This window comes from Astatotilapia calliptera, chromosome 11 (assembly GCF_964374335.1).
Source record: "Astatotilapia calliptera chromosome 11, fAstCal68.1, whole genome shotgun sequence".
NCBI classification, from domain to species: Eukaryota; Metazoa; Chordata; class Actinopteri; order Cichliformes; family Cichlidae; genus Astatotilapia; species Astatotilapia calliptera.
Window position 1 is genome coordinate 21,856,223 of NC_137432.1, and position 18,232 is coordinate 21,874,454.

The following is an 18,232-nucleotide window of genomic DNA, read 5'->3' on the forward strand; positions in this document are numbered from 1 at the left end:
TATTATAAATGATTAACAGCAATTTTGGCTGGGTGGGGGCTTTTTGGTGTTTGAAAGTTGGCAGGTCAAAGCAAGTTTGAGAACCGTGAGATACTTTAAATCCATATTAATGTGTTTGCAGATGCTTCTCGACTTACAAACAATGCCCTTAAACAACTGCACTTAAATGAAGAGTGCAAACACAAGAAAAATTAGCAGTGTTTAACCACGTTTACTTTACTTGTATCCTAGCTCACTACAGCAAAAGGCAACTGAATTATGTTCTCAAAAGCAGAAACCCAATTTAAAACTGCTTTAGACACATTTAAAAGCAACCAGAATCATCCCTCCTTCACCACTGAGGAGTAAGTTCAAAGTGTTTTCACCAAATATCTCCACTTTGGTCTCGTGTGTCCAAAGGACGTTATTCCAGGAGTCTTGTAGACTTGCTGTCATGAACTTAAATATTTAACATGCTAACTGAGGCCTGTAGAGTCTGAGATGTAGCTCTTTGGATTTTTTTGTACTTGTCTGAGCATTGGACCTTGGGGTAAATTTTTGCAGGAACATCCACTCCTGGGAAGATTATGGTGAATTAATACAGAGAAAAAAACCCTGTGAGCAAGCACTTAGTGACAGTGGGACCATATTCTTTATTTCGGATCATCCAGCTTTGAAACAACACAGTCAGTATAAAGGTAAAGGTATATCAGTCATATCACGTGCATCTTTAAATCTGTTTTTACAAAGTTGAAATCAAACTACGTCACGTTGTAGTGGAAACATTACATCTCAAAGTCCTCAAAGTGAACCTCAAAAACAAAAAGAGCGGACAAACAGGCGGCACCGAGCATGAAAAGAAGCATCAGCGTGGCGTCTAGACACACCACAGATTTGTGCAGCCCAGCCTCAGGCTGACAGTACTCACTGTTCTTGGTGTGTGTGTGGCAGAGCGTGTCCTGGCTGTGTGTGTGCCGACGGTGGCGGTGATGGATCTTGCCAGAATACGAGTTCTCGTTCTCCTCGACGCTAAACTGATGATCTGAAGCGAGCCCACTCAGCGGGAAACTGAAGATGACACATGCAATCAAAACACAAACAACCCCCCCCAAACAAAATCCCACTTAAATATGACAAAAAGTGTAAGTACCGCAAATAAGTAATTATCGTGTAATAAATCCAAGCTCGTGATGTGAGTTTTTCACAGCAATGTAACCCTCCCTGTGTGGATGCTGAGCTGACTGAGTAACACAAAACCAGAAGTGCAATTTCAACAGTGCATTTGCTTTTCTACATGGTAAAGAAACACTGCTTTGGACCTAAAATGTGTGTAAAATTACATGTAATTTCTGTTAAATCTGTTATTGAATCATTTGTGTTACTTCATTAGTAAAGTACAAAGAACCATGTGGAGGTATTTATCAGTGGGAAAAGCTGTAAAGCTTATAAAAAATACAGTTAAAAGTCTAAAATTTACGCTCTTATTACATTTTCCAAAGCCATCCAGTGGGCCAGACTGAATTCGTTTGCGGGCCGATTCTGATCCCGGGCCTTATGTTTGACACCTCTGGTGTAAGACAATGAAGGAATGGGCTTTGCAATTTCTGCATTTCACTCATAAACCCTTTATTTCAGAAGCAATACGGCAACAGTCCTAAAGGCATAATGTGATTGGAGTAAACATCGAAAGTAAAAGGCGACACACTAGAACAGCAACACACCGGCCACATCTTCTGTAAACACTTGGTTAATTTAGCAAATCCATAACCTGATGTAACATTAATATAATGTTTATTCAAAAAACAAAAACAAAAAAAACATTCACTCTGAAAGCACAACACCACAAATGCAAGATTCAGCTTCATGTTTCTAAGTTCACACTGAAAACCATAAATTATACACAAAGCAGCTTAATCCCTAACCCGGCATTCACTAAGTGCAGGACTGGACCCCTTCCACCTGTTCAGAATCACTTTATTCAGCACTCACAACACTTTATTTCAAAAGTGAGTTTAAATAATTTAGATGCCACACGATTTACTGCAAACGAACAAAGAAACAAACACAAAAGCACTCTTAAAGGCAGATTTGAGATTTGAGCAACCGTAATCACATAAAACATCCACAAGCAAAGCAAGGCACAAACGTGTCACACCCGGTCCTATCTTTGTATTTATCCTTAAATATGATGCTGAATGTTTGAATGGAAAGAACAGAGTGTTTGAGAAGTATAAGAGCTACGTCGACTGGGCATTTAGAGCCATAATTAAATAATAACAATATTAAAGTGCAACAAAATTAAAATATATCATCTTATTTCAACAATTCTTAGCTTGTTTTTTGGCCTTTAGTTTATTTATATTTTAGCAAATTGCCACCTAGTACAGCACCTAAAGTTACCTTCAAGAACTTCCTGTTTGAACGTCCCTGTGAGTGCACAGAAAACTAAGCACGTGATTATTTTCATATGAAAATAAACAAAATTTTCAGGCACAATCTTGATTTTTCTAGAAGATGCTTTGAACATTATTTGAAAGTATCCTCAAAGAGACTTTAAAATGCACCACATTCTTGTTTTATCTTTACAGAGGAGCAATTATGCCCATTTCCAGCTTCATAATGTTATTCTTTGATTTTACTACTGTAGCTTTGCATCACTTAGAGTTGAAAATAACCCTTATGTATCTTATGCTGGACCTTGGTGCAGCTCCTCAGTTTATCCTGTTGGAATAAGGCTGTTTAGCTAATCTCTCTCTAATCTTATGTTTTTCAAGCAATCAATTAAAAAAAGAATAATAATAATTTATTTATTTAAACATCAGTAAATTAGCATGAGCAAACTCTTTTCCTGCAAAAATCGTACTTATCCGTTTCACTCTGTATTATTTCCCCAATCATTTGTGCACAACCTGCAATGGCCCCCACCAATCGGGAGGTTTCACCAGCAGGCAGGAACATCCACTCTCAATGACATCACAGGGAAATAATACGGAAAAAAATCTGAGTGTTTTGAGTGGACTCTCAGCCTGTGATTGCAGCTTTATTATTAAGATGAAGGCAACCTGTGTCTAAAAGGATGTGATGATATAAACTGAGCTATGACTCGCAGAATGAGTAAACTGTAACGATCAGAGGTGTTGAGGCTCTTTACCTCGATCGCCTTCGTGATCTGTGTCACCGCTCCGTAACCACAATAAATAACTTCAACATTCACCCACCCAGTCCCCTTACCCGATGTCTTTGCACAGCTCTCCCTCCACGTGACCCCCTTGAACATTATAAACCTCTATCCTGCTTGATAAAGTCCTTTGCACTTGATGGGGGTGTGTGTTTTTTTTGCTTTTTGTCTAGTATGCAGACACTGAAACACATGAGATGACGTGACAAATGGATGAAGACGTGGGACATTTCATGAGGATGAACGGAGACAGCTCCGTCACCGGAGCGTCTCTCTTTGGGTGTTGCCAGTCTGTGCCTGTGAGTTTTGAAATAGATTCCTGGGTTAAGAGGGAGGTCAAAGTTCGGTCATGACCTTATCCCTGTTAACCACAGCCACGGATCCTTTGGCGATGCTGCTCTTTCGCTCCGGGACGGGGGGAACGATGGACACCGGACTCTCAGCCTCAAAGGAAGGCCTGAACGGTTGATGAAGGGACGCACACACGGATGGAGGCAGACGAGACACACGGGAAGACAAACAGACATATGAGGTATAAGAGGGACATGAAATGTGATGAAAAACAGAGCATGTGGACACATCCTGAAGCTCTTTAACAATCCTGTCCTTTGTCTCTTACCTGTGAGGTGATGTATGACTGGAGGGCTGCAGGTAAACTGAGGAAGTGAGCGTGGGGTGGGGTGGATGCCAGGGCTCGTGACCAATGGGAATGTTGTGTTGGTACTGGAGAGGATTGAAGAGATGCTCAAATTAAGCGTCGCTACTGGGATAAAGCACACCGCTCTCTGCTGCTTGTGTTACATTTTGAAAAGTGGGTTAACTGAGGTCGCTTACCTGATGCAGACTTGGATTGGGGCTGGCGTGAGAGCTGTGGAGGAAAAAGCAGTGATATCAGATGTGTATCATAACTTATTTTTAAAGCAGGTGCATATATATTACTTTCGAGTGCACTGCACAAGCAAACCCTCTCAAAAGCAACAACTTCTCTTTTACAAAGGGCTGTTTCTGTGTTAAGATTAGCCAGGCCATTAGGTGGATTAAGGTCAAGGTTAGAGGAGGAGGAATGAATGCAATAATCTGAAAGTGCATGCGTGCATTATTTATGTCTGTGTCTGTTTCACCTGATGTGTGGAGGCTTGGCTGGAGAAATCGCAACTGACGGAGAGAGAGACACAAGGTCAATTAGAGCAGAAAAATACAGAAGTCAAAAGCAGCTCTGCAGTTTATCTGCGAGTCTGTGTGCACTTTTTCAAATGCCCTCTCTGGTCTAACTGTGCCGTTCAGTCCAGACTCTCTGCAGACATGTTATTACTCCAATGCTGAGCTATTACCAACACTCAACTCTCGGTTCATTCGTATTCCGGGGCTGCGTGACGAATCCAAATCCAATACATAAAAGGTGTTTGGACGTCAATACTGACAGTCTCAAGGTAAATACAGTTTGCAGTGTGCATTTGATCATTTATGTGGGATAGATTAAAGTGAGCTGCAGGCTGCTGGACCTTTGAAGCCTCTGCAGCTCACAGAAGGTGGGAATTATGGAGGAGTGAAGAGTACAGCAGGTGCCTTTGACAAAGTAAAAAAGGTGACGCTTAAATCTAACAACCTAGAGTTTCTCAGCACTTTCTTTAGAAAAGAAACCAGGGCTGCTTTTAAGTCTATTGAACTTGTCAAATTATCACTTAGCATTGGACATTTTTTTAAAAGAACAGCCCTTGAAAAAAAAAGAAAAAGAAAAAGGGGCGGGGGGGTCCACTTTTCCTTTCCTCTGAAAAATAAAACAATATGTTCAACAGTTACTCTCTGCAGCAATTTTTACATTTTAAAGCCAAAAACACGCTGAACTAAAACAGCGCAGAGCCTTCATAACAACGCTCGCAGCCACATAAAACACAAATCAGGCGCTGATACTCGGTCGTCTTTTGTATGAGCAGATAAAACTCACTTTTGCCCAGCGACTGTGTGCGGGACGGGTAGCGTCTGCTCGGCCTTCTCTCGAATGTGCTGGCCCTCCTCAGTCTGCCTCCGTGAGTGGCCTGGTACTCTGTTTTCCCACTGAGACAAACACACAGCAGATGCGGGTGAAGAGTGGAAATGATTATTACTAAAAGCATCGACACTAATGTCAAAGTGCCACTGAGCTGCAGTCTGACCGAATTCATGGAGTTCATCAGAGGAGACTTAAATGGAGTTTCTAGATGATTATTCCTTTTGGTGTGAATTTTCCAAAAGTTTTCATCAATTGTTTAGAATTTAGAGTTGTTTTTATGCACAGTGCTGCGTTTACAGAGACTCGCTTGACTGCTTGTTCGTGGGACTTTCTGCTTCAGTTTTGTATTTAATAAATGAAAAGCGTGAACGACTTTGGCTTTAGAAAGCCTTGGGTTGGTTTTGCAGTATGCCTAAAGTCTTTTAAACTGACAAACTTTCTAACATACTTATCTTAAAACTTCTCTAACAAAAACTCTGAATGAAGACAGAGTTTTCGTTAGAGAAGTTGGCACCAGTATGATTGTTATGTCAGACTGCAATACACACAGTTCCAGTGTTCCTGCTTTTACTTCCACCACCTGTTACACAAGTGTTTTTTTTAATCCACAGAGTGCTTTTACAATGCTGTGATTTAGCTGCTCCGACAAATGACAGGAAGTGCCCTTCAAGTGAGAGAATTTGCTTCGACCATGTCTGATAATAGTTGCAAGAAAACAAACAATATAAAGGGAATATCTCAGTCACCATAGGAACAGATCCGTGTAACCATAGATACCCTGTAACCATAGATACAAAGGCTCTGTTTTATGTGACACATTATTCCACATATGCTGCTAACGAGTGCTGGCCACAACTACCTGCGAGTGCCAGCTTCTATTATCCCCCTTCAGCAAGTCAATTAGACGCTGCTCAGATGTGGCGAGACGCCGTCGCTGCTCTCTACCTGAATCTGAAGCGGGACCCGAGTCGCGTGAAGTCACTGTGGCCGGCCCTGCCCGCAGTTGGCTGGCGCAGGCGAAAGAAAGCGTGACTTTCCACGGCACACTTCCACAGGTGTTTGCAGCTCCTGGCGCTGGCCAGCTCGAACACGAAGGTGTGCTCCTGCTCCCGACCCTTCACAACAGAGAATAACCATAATAACCTGTTAGTCGCCTGAGAGATGACCGCGCGCGGGCACGGCATGCAACGTGAAGACACAAACCTGATCGTCGTCCTCCACCACCACCAACGTGAGTCGACTCCTTTTGAAGTCCAGCCGAGTGATTTTGGGCCTGTGCAACACACACACACACACGCACGGATGAATGACAAACACACAAAGAGACAAACAGTTTGAGTGGGACAGGTGACGAGAGCACGCAGTATGAAACATCGGCTCCTCGCAGAGTGATTTTGGATTTCTTTTCACTTCCCATACCTCGTCCTGCCCCTTGGCGAACAAATACTCAGCTCTCAGTAGCTCTCTTTTTTCCTGGCATGCCCTTCCTTCAAAGTTTGCACGGTCCCCACCCTCCACCCAGGCTGAGCCTGTGCCCCACTTTATGTTTTATCACTTATGCCACATTTTGATTGGCTCTAGGTTGTAAATGTTGACACATGCCTCTCCAGAAACACGTGGTTCAAAAAAAAAAAGAAACTCAAATTCAATTAGCAGAGGAATAGCAGCAGACAGAAGAAGTAAGAGTTTAAACAGGTACTGCTTCTTTTTTTTTTTTTACCTGCCAGAAGAGATAAATAATTAATTTTCGTGAACAAACTCTTGTTTCTGTTTATTTTTCAGTTACATTCATTCAACATGTCGCTACATATTAAAACATCAGCTGTTTGTGAGATTCCCTTTTCCAGTTTCATTATTTTCATACAGTTCTGTGCAAAAGTCTTGAGTCAGCTCTTTTTTTTAATATATATACATTTTGCTTCCAAAGCAGTGGTGAGTAATAGTTCTCCAGGTCTTTCTGAAGGTCTTTCAGGGGTTTTCTTTGGACATTGGCCTCTTCTTCACTTATTTTCAGTCCAGTTCTTGTTCCTGACAATTTTCAGAGGAATGCTTTTCTGTTATTTGCTAATCCACTCAACACTGACCTATGAGTCATTCAAGCATAACAGCGGCACCTCACTCAAGGAATGAACCAGTGTTGTGTCTTAACATCAGAGTCAAAACACTGGTTTATTCTGAAGGACCAATTTTAAATGGTATCTTTAGGCATCTTTTGTCCCCCGTCTCCCCCCATCGGTCATACCAAACACTGACGTTTCTATAATTCTGCAACAGAATTGTCCAGACTCTGTTTTTGCCTCGAAAACTGTACTTCCGATGATGTTTGCAAGTGTTTCAATAAACAGCAGCACATATTTCCCATTTTTCTATCCAAACACAGAGAAATGAGGAGTGACTCAAGACTTGGGCACAGTACTGTGAGCAATTACTGGATTGTTTTTAGTTGTTAGGTATTTGCTCTCTGACAATTTGAAAAAACAAACAAGTGGTCCTTCATGGATTTCCAGAGCCTAGGGTGACACCTCAAACCATCTTATTTCACTCAGGTGAGTTTAAACTACCAAATTCTCCTAATCTAAATTTGCAATGACACAAGTGACACAAATAAGTGACACAAGAATTATTACTTATGACGACAGTTTTGTTTTTTCATTATTGTATCAGTAAGGTTAGGAATTTTGGAAATGTACCTACATTCACATTCACTGCTTGTGTTTTCTTACATTTTTGTGTTAAAATCATTTACATAAGAAATGTAAATGAGCACGTTTCAGGACACACAAGATGAGAGTTGTGCTCTTACCAAAAGAAAAGCCCGATTTTGCTGACGCCCTCATAAACCAAGATGCCAGTTGGAGTGAGACCCAGTGCATATTCTCCTCCATCTTTGCCCTGCGGACGAACGAGCACACATTTATTTCTAACACACCTGAACTTCAGTGTCACACAAAAAACAACACTGGTGATAATAAAACTCTCTCACGCACCTTGACAAAGTGCATATCTACTCCGTAAAGTTCCAGCCACTTGCATTTGTTGAGAAAAGAAATCTCTGCTTGAGAAGGGCTTTTTCCCCTGAGGAAATAAAAGCAGACAACACGGTGAGTTTTCACAACAAAAATACTGCTCGCTCCATCACCTGAAGCCCCGGCCACTATATTTGGCAGCTCAGTCGAAAAAAGAAGAAAAAAACGTCAAAATCGACGCTTGCCGCGTGACCTCTGCTGGAGATTGGTATTAGTTCTGAGGGAGACGCTCAGTGAGTAACTGTCTGTCTGCATCCTGATTCAGTCTTTGTGTGTAGGCATGACTCAGTGAACTCGGTCTGTCCTTGCGTGGCTAAGTCGGCCCAGTGAAGCGCGGCGTACGCGTATGTAATCTAATCCGAGATGGGAGCAATCAGTGCACTGCTGGGTTAAATACTGCCCGGAATCAATCAAGACCCTCCGGGAATTAATCCCATAATCCTTCACGCAGACCAGCGATAGCCCGGCCGAGGAGGAGAGCACAGAGGGACGGTGAAATGAGACACCCGGTCAGTGAAAACATTGGTGCTGAAAGGCTGCAGCAGAATGACTTCCTTTGCTGCTCAGTGCTCAACTTTTTGCCCCACTTGTTCCATCCGACGAGGAGAGAAACCAGCTCAGGTCAACTGGACGCCCTCCAGTAAGCTGCTTTGACACAGCAGACGTATTGTGGTAACTGGTGCAAAAAAAATGTTTATGTGTCCTGGGTTTTAGTTTTAGAAGATCCCAAATTTAAGATGACTAGAAACACAGCAGGCTCCTCACCTAAGAGTCAGCCACTGGTTGAAGATGTCTGCCTCCATCGCCGCGCTCTGTCTGGGAGTGAAACGAAACTCCGACACCAGTTCGGGAGAGTGCTCCAAGGGGTCGCAGTCTCCCAGCTCGCCTGCATACAGATAATTCAAGTACACATGCACAGACGCACATCAGGTGAGCAGCATTCAGACCTTCGCTTACAAACAAAGCTTTATTTAATCAATAGAAAGCAACAACACAATAAATTGCTACAGACTCAGCTGGTCTGGTTTGGCCAGTAGCTTGTAGTGACTACTTCCAAGGTGATTATTGCACCTTGGAAGTAGGTGAAGTTGTGCCAGAAATTTTTGCAGTGACCATTTTTTAGTAAGCTTTATATAGACACTGGCTTTATTGCCATTACTGAGTAAATTAGAGGTGTGACTTTCACTTAATTGTATGACCATCCCAGTAAAAAACAACAACAATAACAACAAAGAAAAAAAAACAAAACCCAAGAAAACCAAAAGTATTTACAAGAAAAAAAATCTCAGACACCTCAGAAACATTTGCGTGTTTTTTTTTTTTCATGGAGCCAAGGACATCACGCCTCAGGCATGATGTGGTAGACAGGATGTGCCACACAAACACAACAGCCATCGCCTCCTCTGAGCAGTTCCAGTTCATTTATGATGATAATTTCCTTTAGTTTGATTTTCATTGAACACCCATAACACACTGCAGCTGTTTTTTTCCCCTCTTACAAAAATTTGGGACTTTAATTTTGGAGGTTCTGGATCATGAAATGCATATTTTTGTGTCCAAGTGTATCATTCCTGTTTAAAATCACTTAGTCTGATCATGACTTACACAAGTTGATTCTATAAAGTATCATCTTTTAAATATAACTAATAAGAAATCTAATTTTAGAGCTTTAAATAAAATCAGTCATTTAATTACATGGCATTTCTTGCAGCTGCAGCACTCGACTTACTGGTTTTGCCGCCTGACTTTTGGAACCATTTTCAGTTTAAATAGGCTGTTGCTTGGACACCTATATTAACTTTTGCATTTGGAAGCAAAAGCACCATTTTTAAAAGAAATAAAGATTTATTCATTTATTTTTACATTGGTTGTGCCACCTGACTTGGAAAGTGCACCAGCCTGCATAAGAGATACGTTTCTTATCCAGTTTAAGAGAGAGCTACAAGCCTTTTCAGACAGCCACATAGAGTCCAAGGGGTCCTCTGTGTAATTAAATATCACTTTCACTACTATTACTTCAAAATAAAATGTTTATGGTTGTGCCACCCTGGCATTTGTGAACATACAAACTGCTGGACAACATAGTTTTAATTATCTCAACAGCTTTTAAACTGTTAGTATTTATACATTTTGGTTATTTTATCAATAAAAAGTGTATATTGAGTATTTTATTTTGGAATTATTAGCATTTAAACACCATTTTTAATAGCCTTCTTAGTCTTTTCATTTTTAAACAGACGTATGTGCCGCCTGCCAGTTTGGAGTATTAGAAACCAAAATATAAAAGCATATACATTGTGCCATAATATTATTAATTACCCTGCAAATTGATTCAAATTTAAAAAGTTTTTTGATTTATTTTACAAAGTAATGACGCACAGATGCAAACATATGAACATATACAAATATTCTTACCTAAAATGACCCTGGTATGCCTGTGGTGCTGTTACACTGTGGATTACTCCATAAACATTACTCCACAGTTTGCTGATTAGTCTTTTTTGAGAGCGCTCATCAACACTAATATTAACTGACTTTACTTAGCTTGGCTGGCTCCCATGAGGGTAAAATTAGGACGTTAACCTCATTGTGATGAGAGAAAAAAAATAGTGGTTGCCTGGTAACCGCACTGATTTTTTTTTTTTTTTTTTTGGCTTATCAGTAATCAATTGCATGAAGGTGTGGAGACCACTTTAGATTGCAGGGTGACTGCACAGGTGGGAGGCAATCTGTCTCCAAACAATTGTAGTCTGACTAAGACCGATTCCTAATTAAGTAACAGACGTCTATGTCTGTGAAGGTTCTCAGTCATCCAGGTCATCGTAGTCAAAAGAGCTTGCAAAGAAAAGCGTCTGGACTTCTTTAAGTTGCTTGAAGACCGTAGAACTGAAGAAGCTTCTCGGATGAGAGGTGAAACGTCTTCAAACAACTTAAAGAAGTCCAGACGCTTTTCTTTGCAAGCTCTTTTGACTAACAGACGTCTAATTTATAAAAAGCCAAATTACAAACACGCTGCAATCAATCTGAGTCACTCTGAGCTGATGAGCTCAGTTTCTTTTTAATAATGGGACGTCACTATTGGCAGAGGGACGGCTGTTTCACATTCTTGAGGTTCTCGTTGGACTTAATGTGAATTTTTGTGGAACTAGACGACAACAGATTGCAGCAAATTGACTTTTGCCATTTTTGTTTCAATGCATTATCACAAAATGACTGTATGTACTCGAATATACTGAATTTAGCAGAGTGACTGCATCTTATTGCAGTTTAATTGTCCTCCAGACGCACCACAGTCGCTTTGAAGACAGCGACTGACTACGAGTGGTCATAGATTAAGCCCCGTCTTTGAAGCGACCGTTTGAAAAGCAATAAAATCACAAGTTTGTCGCACACAGTCGCAGTAATTTTGGTCAAACTGCTCCAACCACTCTTTGCCCTTGTGTAGGTGTAGCATGAAATATTTGAGGTTATTAGCTTCTGTAAAAAAGCTTTGGCATTTGAGATGAGAGGACAGGCATCTGGAGGGACTTATTTAATGTGAGAAGCCACAAAATCTCACATTGAACCATGGGGCCGACCGTTCAGGGGGTTTGGAAGCCGGTTCGATCACCAGCTCTGTCTGTCTTGGTTGTTGCGTCCTTGGGCAAGACACTTCACCTACCGCCTACTGGTGATGGCCAGAGGCGCCTCTGTCAGTCTGCCCCAGGGCAGCTGTGGCTACGACTGTAGCTTGCCTCCACCAGTGTGTGAATGTGAGAGTGAATGAATAGTGGAACTGTAAAGCGCTTTGAGGGTCTCGAAAAGCGCTATATAAATGCAATCCATCATCATCATTATTATTATTATTATTAAAATCATTCGGAGCTTAGTGTAGTACTGTTCTCAGGGCTTCTGCTGATGCATATCATGTATGTCAAAGTAAACACAAGTGCATTATGCCACAAATATATAGCAGTTTTCCTATCACAGTGAAATAAATGGATATTAATGGCTTTGCACTCAGTCCAAATCAATCTAACAGGTTACGCCAGGGTTTGGAAAACTGTTAACACTATGAGGAATAACTTATGAGGTTCTTGGAGAACATAAATCTCTGCTTAAGAGTATAAATAAACACTGAGAGTGAGGTTCCAAAGTCTACTTACTTTGTAAACAAAATGCCGCAAGCTCTACAGCCACGTCATACGGACATTTCAACCTGGAGAGAGAGAGAGATGCTGATGGTGAGCGGTTTTTAGTGCGAGTGACACACTGCATGAAATCAAAACCACTGTCCTGCCGATGGTGCGATGTGTACTCGTTATCATGTGTCAGAGAGACATAAAAGTGGATGAATACCCTACGCTGTGTGTGTGTGAACATGTCAAGGAGGAGAGGCGCAACCCTTTTGCTAAAATAAGCAGCCCTCTGCTGTTCTTGATCTTGAGCTATATAATAGAGCTGGACTCCAGGGATCCATGGCCCAGATAGAGGCAGGAGGAGGGAGATGGGGAACACACTGTCTGAAGTGTGTGTTTGTGCAGGCAGGTCTGTGTTTGTGACTCAGAAGCAGATGCCACTGTGCACAAGTCTCCCAAACTCCAGTGTAGGTGACCTGTGTGCGTGCCGCTACAGGTGAGTGTGTTTACTCCAGTTTTAATGCTGCTGATGAGAGCCGGATGTCCTCATAAATGGAGAGGAAGTGCCTACAAATGACTTGTGACTTAACAATGAGCTGAGCTAACCGAAAAAGGAGTGGCAACAGTTTTTCTCACCTTCTCTACAATAAAGAAAGAATTCACAAAATATTCAGCTGTTCCTGTGTAAAGAAAACAATGCCTTAGTAGGTAAACCTGTTAAACTGCTTGCAAGTAATCACATGGCAGCAACTCAGCGCACTTAGGGAAAGACCTGCTGAAGTTCAAACTGAGCATCAGAATGGGGAAGAAATGTGACTTCAGTGACTTTCAGAGCAGAGGAGAATGGTGAGACTAGTTTGAGCTGACTAGAAGGCAACAGTAACTCCAATAACTAAGAGGATATGCAGGCGAGCATCTCTGAATGCACAACACATTGAACCTTGAAGCAGATGGCGTACAGCAACAGAAGACTGCACCAGATGTGATTTCTGTCACTTAAGATCAGAAAACCGAGGTTATAATCCTTTTCAGGCTCCCAAAAAAAGTGTGGCCTGGTCCGATGAGTCTGCTGCGAGGTTCGGACCGATGGTTGGGTCAGAATTTGGCGTGAACAACATGAAATTATGGATCCATCCTGCTTTGTATTAATGGTTCATTCTCATTGACCGTATCCATCATTTTTTGACAACACTGTACTCATCCTCTGGTTCGACCAGGATTACACACCATGTCACAAAGATTATCAGTCACCAGATCTCAATCCAACAGAGCACCTTTGAGATGTGGTGGAACAGGAGCTTTATATCAAATCTGCAGAATGTGTGATGCCATCATGTCAATATGGAGCAAAAATCTCTGAGGTATGTTTCCAGGGCCTTGTTGAATCCGTGCCATGGGGATCCCAACCTGGCACTAACGAGGTGTGCTTAATATGTCGTGTGTGTGTGTGTGTGTGTGTGTGTGTGTGTGTGTGTACGCGTCCTGGGTTTATTTGGAATTATTTGTGTGCATAAACTGTGACGATGAAACTTACTTGTCAGACAGAATGTCTTGTCGAAGCTGCAACACAAACAGATACCTGTTGGCGAACAAAACCGCAAAACAAACAAGTGAGACTCTCGCCTGAAGACAACATAAATCAATTGATGTATCAAAGGCGCTCCTCATGTCTGACACATAATTTGTTTTAACAAGTCTCTGTCCTTGATTTAAATCTGCCCATAGCAGCAAAGTAATTAGCCCCACGTCCCCTTTGAACCTTTACACCAGGCTCAAGAGAAAACCGTGTGTGTGTGTGTGTGTATTTTTACCTTGTAAATTCCTCACGCAGGTTGTTTGGCTCTGAAGAGTAAAACTTCACCCTGAAGAACAGCTTGTACGGCGGACCGTCTGAGAGAAAGATTAAAAGATATGTGAGTGTGACAGAAAGAGCCGAGGCCGGAGAATAATTCAATCAAATAACATTTCTCAGAATTTATTTCATACGTTTAGTCTCGTCGACTTTTCATCTGCTGCATCCATCACTGCCACGAGGTCCGAAATCTTTTCATCTCCCAATTTACTTTAACCTACTTTCATATTTCTTCCCTGCTTCCCTTCCACATTGATCAGAGTTACTTTCAGGCTACAGACCTACCACCCTGTGAATAAACGACCGGCCGACAGGTACAACATCCATCTCCCCACCTCCCGTGAACCATTCGGCCCCCTGTTACAAGCCAGTGAGCAAACAAGGCTACGGCTTCTAATGCACATAGTAATCACTGTGTCAACATTTGATAATGCTCCACCTGCTCCCCACTCACCTGCTACCACATGCGCATACAACGCACTGCACATTTTCCTACACACATGCAAATAGTCCTAATTAGAAAAACAGCCCGAGGCGACCTGAGCTTACCTCGGATCTGCTTCTTTATAAGCTTGGACATATCCAACCAGTGCTAAGAGAGAGAGTGACAGAAAGAATAGAGAGGTGAGAATGATTTTCATCAGCTTGCTTTCCACATTGATGGACGTGAGAGCTTGTTACTCACTGAAACTTGATCCGTGTCCATGAACTGCAATCCAAAGTAGTCTGTCTCAACCAAATCTATGTGATACATGATCTGGTCGAAAAGGTCCTGGCCTTTGGACTTGCTCTGGGAAAAGCAAAAGTAGAACACAGGAGGAGAAATTAGTTATTTCTTACACTATCTCTCCTGTCGTGGTGAGCGGATCTTCCACGGTGGATGGATTGAGCTTTTAAAATTGAGTTGGGGGCGTCAACCTGTTAGCACAGGCTTAAAAGTGAATTAGAAAGAGGCCTGGTGATCACATTGGGAGGAGAAATGACTTTTACTGGACGTGTAAGTGGGTGTGTGTGTGTGTCCAGGTCAAAATGAGAAGGACAAGCCCCACAGGGAAAGGCCCTTATTGAGGCCTTTCCTATAAACACACAACCAAGACAACGAGTCGGTGCACTTAAGCACAAACTGCAGCCGTTTGCCGTTAAATTTATCAGAGCATTTTACGAGCATCCCCTGATGAAGACCTAACCCTGGTCTGACCCACATAAAACACAGTGGGTGTGTAGGAAGATGACTGCCTTGTACTTTGGATCCTGATAACCAGCCTAAACTTCCTGGTGGGTGTATGAATGAGTGAGGAAATCAGTGGTATTAAAGGATTGGGGACAGAAAGAAATCGCTCCTGCCCATTCTCTCTGCAGCGTGCGTCGTTTACAGGGGCTGATTGTGACCTCCATCAAGAGGATGCGCAATCACGCGCCTCGCAGAGTCACGCGCAGCGAGGTGAACAGCTCGTTCTTCCTGTTGTCTCCGGGCCTACGCTCAGTTTCAGGTGACACACTGAAAGGCCTTATTAGTTGAATTTCAGCCCCGTTCAGTGCACTTGTAGGAACAACAAGAGCACATGAACAAACTTGTTCCAACACACCTGTGACTAAGCCGGCAGCTCGTCGAGCCATGTGTCATTTTCAACTGTAATGCCTTGGCAGAAGTGGTGGCTTTGTGTTGGAGCTGTAATCTCGCTGCAGGACGAGAGAAAGGCTCTCCACGCCACAATGCAATGGCCGAGCGTTTCGGAGGTGACGCACGCACGCAACAGCTTCGCTGACACACGCAACCTTGAAAATGAAAACATCTTATGAGAAGCCACTTACGCACACAAGGGCCCACACGCTCGCTCATCATCCCACCTACCCCCTCGCACAGCTCGTAGCACTCGTCTGTGACACAGAGTCCCCACAGTGGTAAATCAGATCAGGGAGTCGGGGAATAGAGAGAAAGGAGAAGAAGGTGATGGATGGAGAGAGACAGAAGGAGGTGGAGGATGCACAGGAGGGAAAGAACAGGAGAAGAGTGAGGAGGCAGAGTGTGAAAGAGTAAAATGATGAGCAAGGGAGCAGGCAGCAGAGGGAGTGTAAAAGGAGATTAGGAGGGAGAATGGCTCAGGGGAGGGGAGGTGGGGGAAAGGGGAGATTGCTTGAGGAAGATCAGATACAAGCAAATAGAGAGAAAAGAAAGTGAAAGGAAGACGTGCAAAAGAGCAAACAGGAGGGGGCAGCTTCAGGTCTGAGTTAGTTCCCAACAGTCAGAATGGGGAAGCAATGCGATGAATCGGATGATCATAACACCATCTGGAGCTGCAACCACTCACTGTATAAGAAGAGACGTGCTCACAGATACACACACACACACTACAGGCACTGAAACTTTGGTAAAAGGGTTTGTGCCAAAATCCAAAGAAGTGCAGAGCGCACTGTTTTCAGTTTGAACCGGGCACAACTAACGACAATGTTATTCTGTGGTCATGTTTTTTGTATTGTGTAGTTAAAAGTGCCAAAAACAATGCCCCACATTCCAACATGAGGTCTCAGAGCTTCTCATTTCCTTGACCCCTGTGAAGTCTAAATCCAATAGAAGTCACCAGGAGCCAGAAAAGAAATTAAAGTGTCTTCACGTTTATTTGGGCAGTTAATTAAACTGAGGGGAGATATATATAAAAAAAATCTTGCTCTCCCCCTCATGGATTAATCAGCAAGACTAATTGCCCGGGTCCTAATTTGTCCTGCATGCCTTTTAGACAAACAGAGTGGTAAAAGGCTGTAATAAGTACTCAGTTTTACACGTCCTCAAACTACTACTGTGCTCTGATCGTTTAAGAGGCTGGCGTTGGACCTGCAAACGGCTCTGACTCCAGGCTCGTTCATTTTCAGGACAGGAAAGCTGCCTCGCGTTTCTTATTTATTTATTTATTTTGCTTGGACCCCCAGGAAGATCCACAAAGACACGACAAAGGAGGTGGGGGGAATACACAACTGATGTGCCTTGCCACTTGAGCCACTCACGGCCAATTCCACATTGACATCAGAGCCGTCCAACAGCAGGACCCGACAGGTGATGGTGGTCCTCGCCGTCCCAGCGGCCGGGATGTGAACCGACGACCCCCCGGTGACCACGGCGGGAGCGTGGACGACCTGCTGCTGGTGGGCCAGGAGCAGGGGGTTCCCGGATACCCCTCCTGCTCCCCCTCCTCCTCCTTTACCGTCCCGCTCATCCCTCTCCCTCTGCTGGAAGCGGCTCAGGGAGCGGCGGCTGAACGTCCGGCGCAGAAAGCCCATCATCTTCTTGATCCACGATGAGAGGAGGTCCGCGCCGCGTCCGTGAAAACTGCTCCGCACAACAGTCACTGCAGCCGGGGTCCTGTCACTGCTGCCTCCTTCACCACCTCCACCTCCTCCTCCTCCCCGGGGCGAGGAGTCACTCAGCAGGCACGGAGGAGACTTCAGGGCTGCCGATCAGTCCTCGGGCTGGATGTCGGCAGCAGGGGGGGACTCCAGCCGCATACTAATGAAACTACCACAGATCGACCACCGAGCAGCCAACCAGTTGATTTCCAATCATCCAGCCCTATGTGAACGGCAGGAGTCGCGGAAATACAAGCAGCCCTCCTCCTCTTCCTCCTCCTGTCCTGTCCTCTCCCGTGCACCTGCCTCCTGCTTCGCTCGCTGTTGCGCACCGACTCTAAAATCCCGGAGAAATCCCGTCCGACGCTCCGCAGTGGGGACCCCTGAGTCACAAGGGGCCGAGAGGGGGGGGAGGAGGGAAGTCTCACCACCTCTGGACCGGACTTGACCCGGCGGCGGTCGCTGCTGATTATTCCCACCGGCGAAGCGAAACTAGTCTACCTCACAGGTAAAAGTCAACCAGCGAGAACTGGACAAACAGCGTGATCTGCGCCTGCGTAAAAACACAGCACATAACAAACTTCTGTTCCTCCCGACTGGCCGACCCATCAACACCGGCGAACCAGCGCCACCTGTCTGCCATGGACGCGCCAGGGCTGGGAATAAATCAGAGCAGATCATTACTCGGGTCCCAAGGTGGGGTCCGCGGTGCTCCAGGGGGGGCCTTCCCCAGCATAATGATGGTGATTT

The 18,232-nt window shown here is 43.8% G+C and overlaps 1 protein-coding gene across 3 annotated transcripts in view; it reads right to left on the bottom strand.

The window, feature by feature from the left end:
• Window positions 1-18,068, bottom strand: part of epb41l4b (erythrocyte membrane protein band 4.1 like 4B) — a 28,696-nt gene extending 10,628 nt beyond the window's left edge. Inside the window, exons 1-16 of one of the 3 annotated variants that reach the window (XM_026185624.2) lie at window positions 17,144-18,068; window positions 14,829-14,933; window positions 14,693-14,735; window positions 14,103-14,181; window positions 13,826-13,870; window positions 12,319-12,371; window positions 8,939-9,059; window positions 8,135-8,222; window positions 7,951-8,039; window positions 6,351-6,420; window positions 6,093-6,262; window positions 5,103-5,212; window positions 4,279-4,312; window positions 3,992-4,025; window positions 3,777-3,880; window positions 908-1,047 (exon numbers count right to left, since the gene is read on the bottom strand). In XM_026185624.2, the coding sequence (XP_026041409.1) occupies window positions 908-1,047; window positions 3,777-3,880; window positions 3,992-4,025; window positions 4,279-4,312; window positions 5,103-5,212; window positions 6,093-6,262; window positions 6,351-6,420; window positions 7,951-8,039; window positions 8,135-8,222; window positions 8,939-9,059; window positions 12,319-12,371; window positions 13,826-13,870; window positions 14,103-14,181; window positions 14,693-14,735; window positions 14,829-14,933; window positions 17,144-17,419 (1,561 nt within the window). In that variant the 5' untranslated portion in view covers window positions 17,420-18,068. Of the gene's footprint in view, window positions 1-907; window positions 1,048-3,776; window positions 3,881-3,991; window positions 4,026-4,278; window positions 4,313-5,102; window positions 5,213-6,092; window positions 6,263-6,350; window positions 6,421-7,950; window positions 8,040-8,134; window positions 8,223-8,938; window positions 9,060-12,318; window positions 12,372-13,825; window positions 13,871-14,102; window positions 14,182-14,692; window positions 14,736-14,828; window positions 14,934-15,955; window positions 16,181-17,143 lie in introns of those variants that run through there. The other 2 variants (XM_026185625.2, XM_080307999.1) reach the window with 2 other exon arrangements.
• Between the last annotated feature and the right edge of the window lie 164 nt (window positions 18,069-18,232).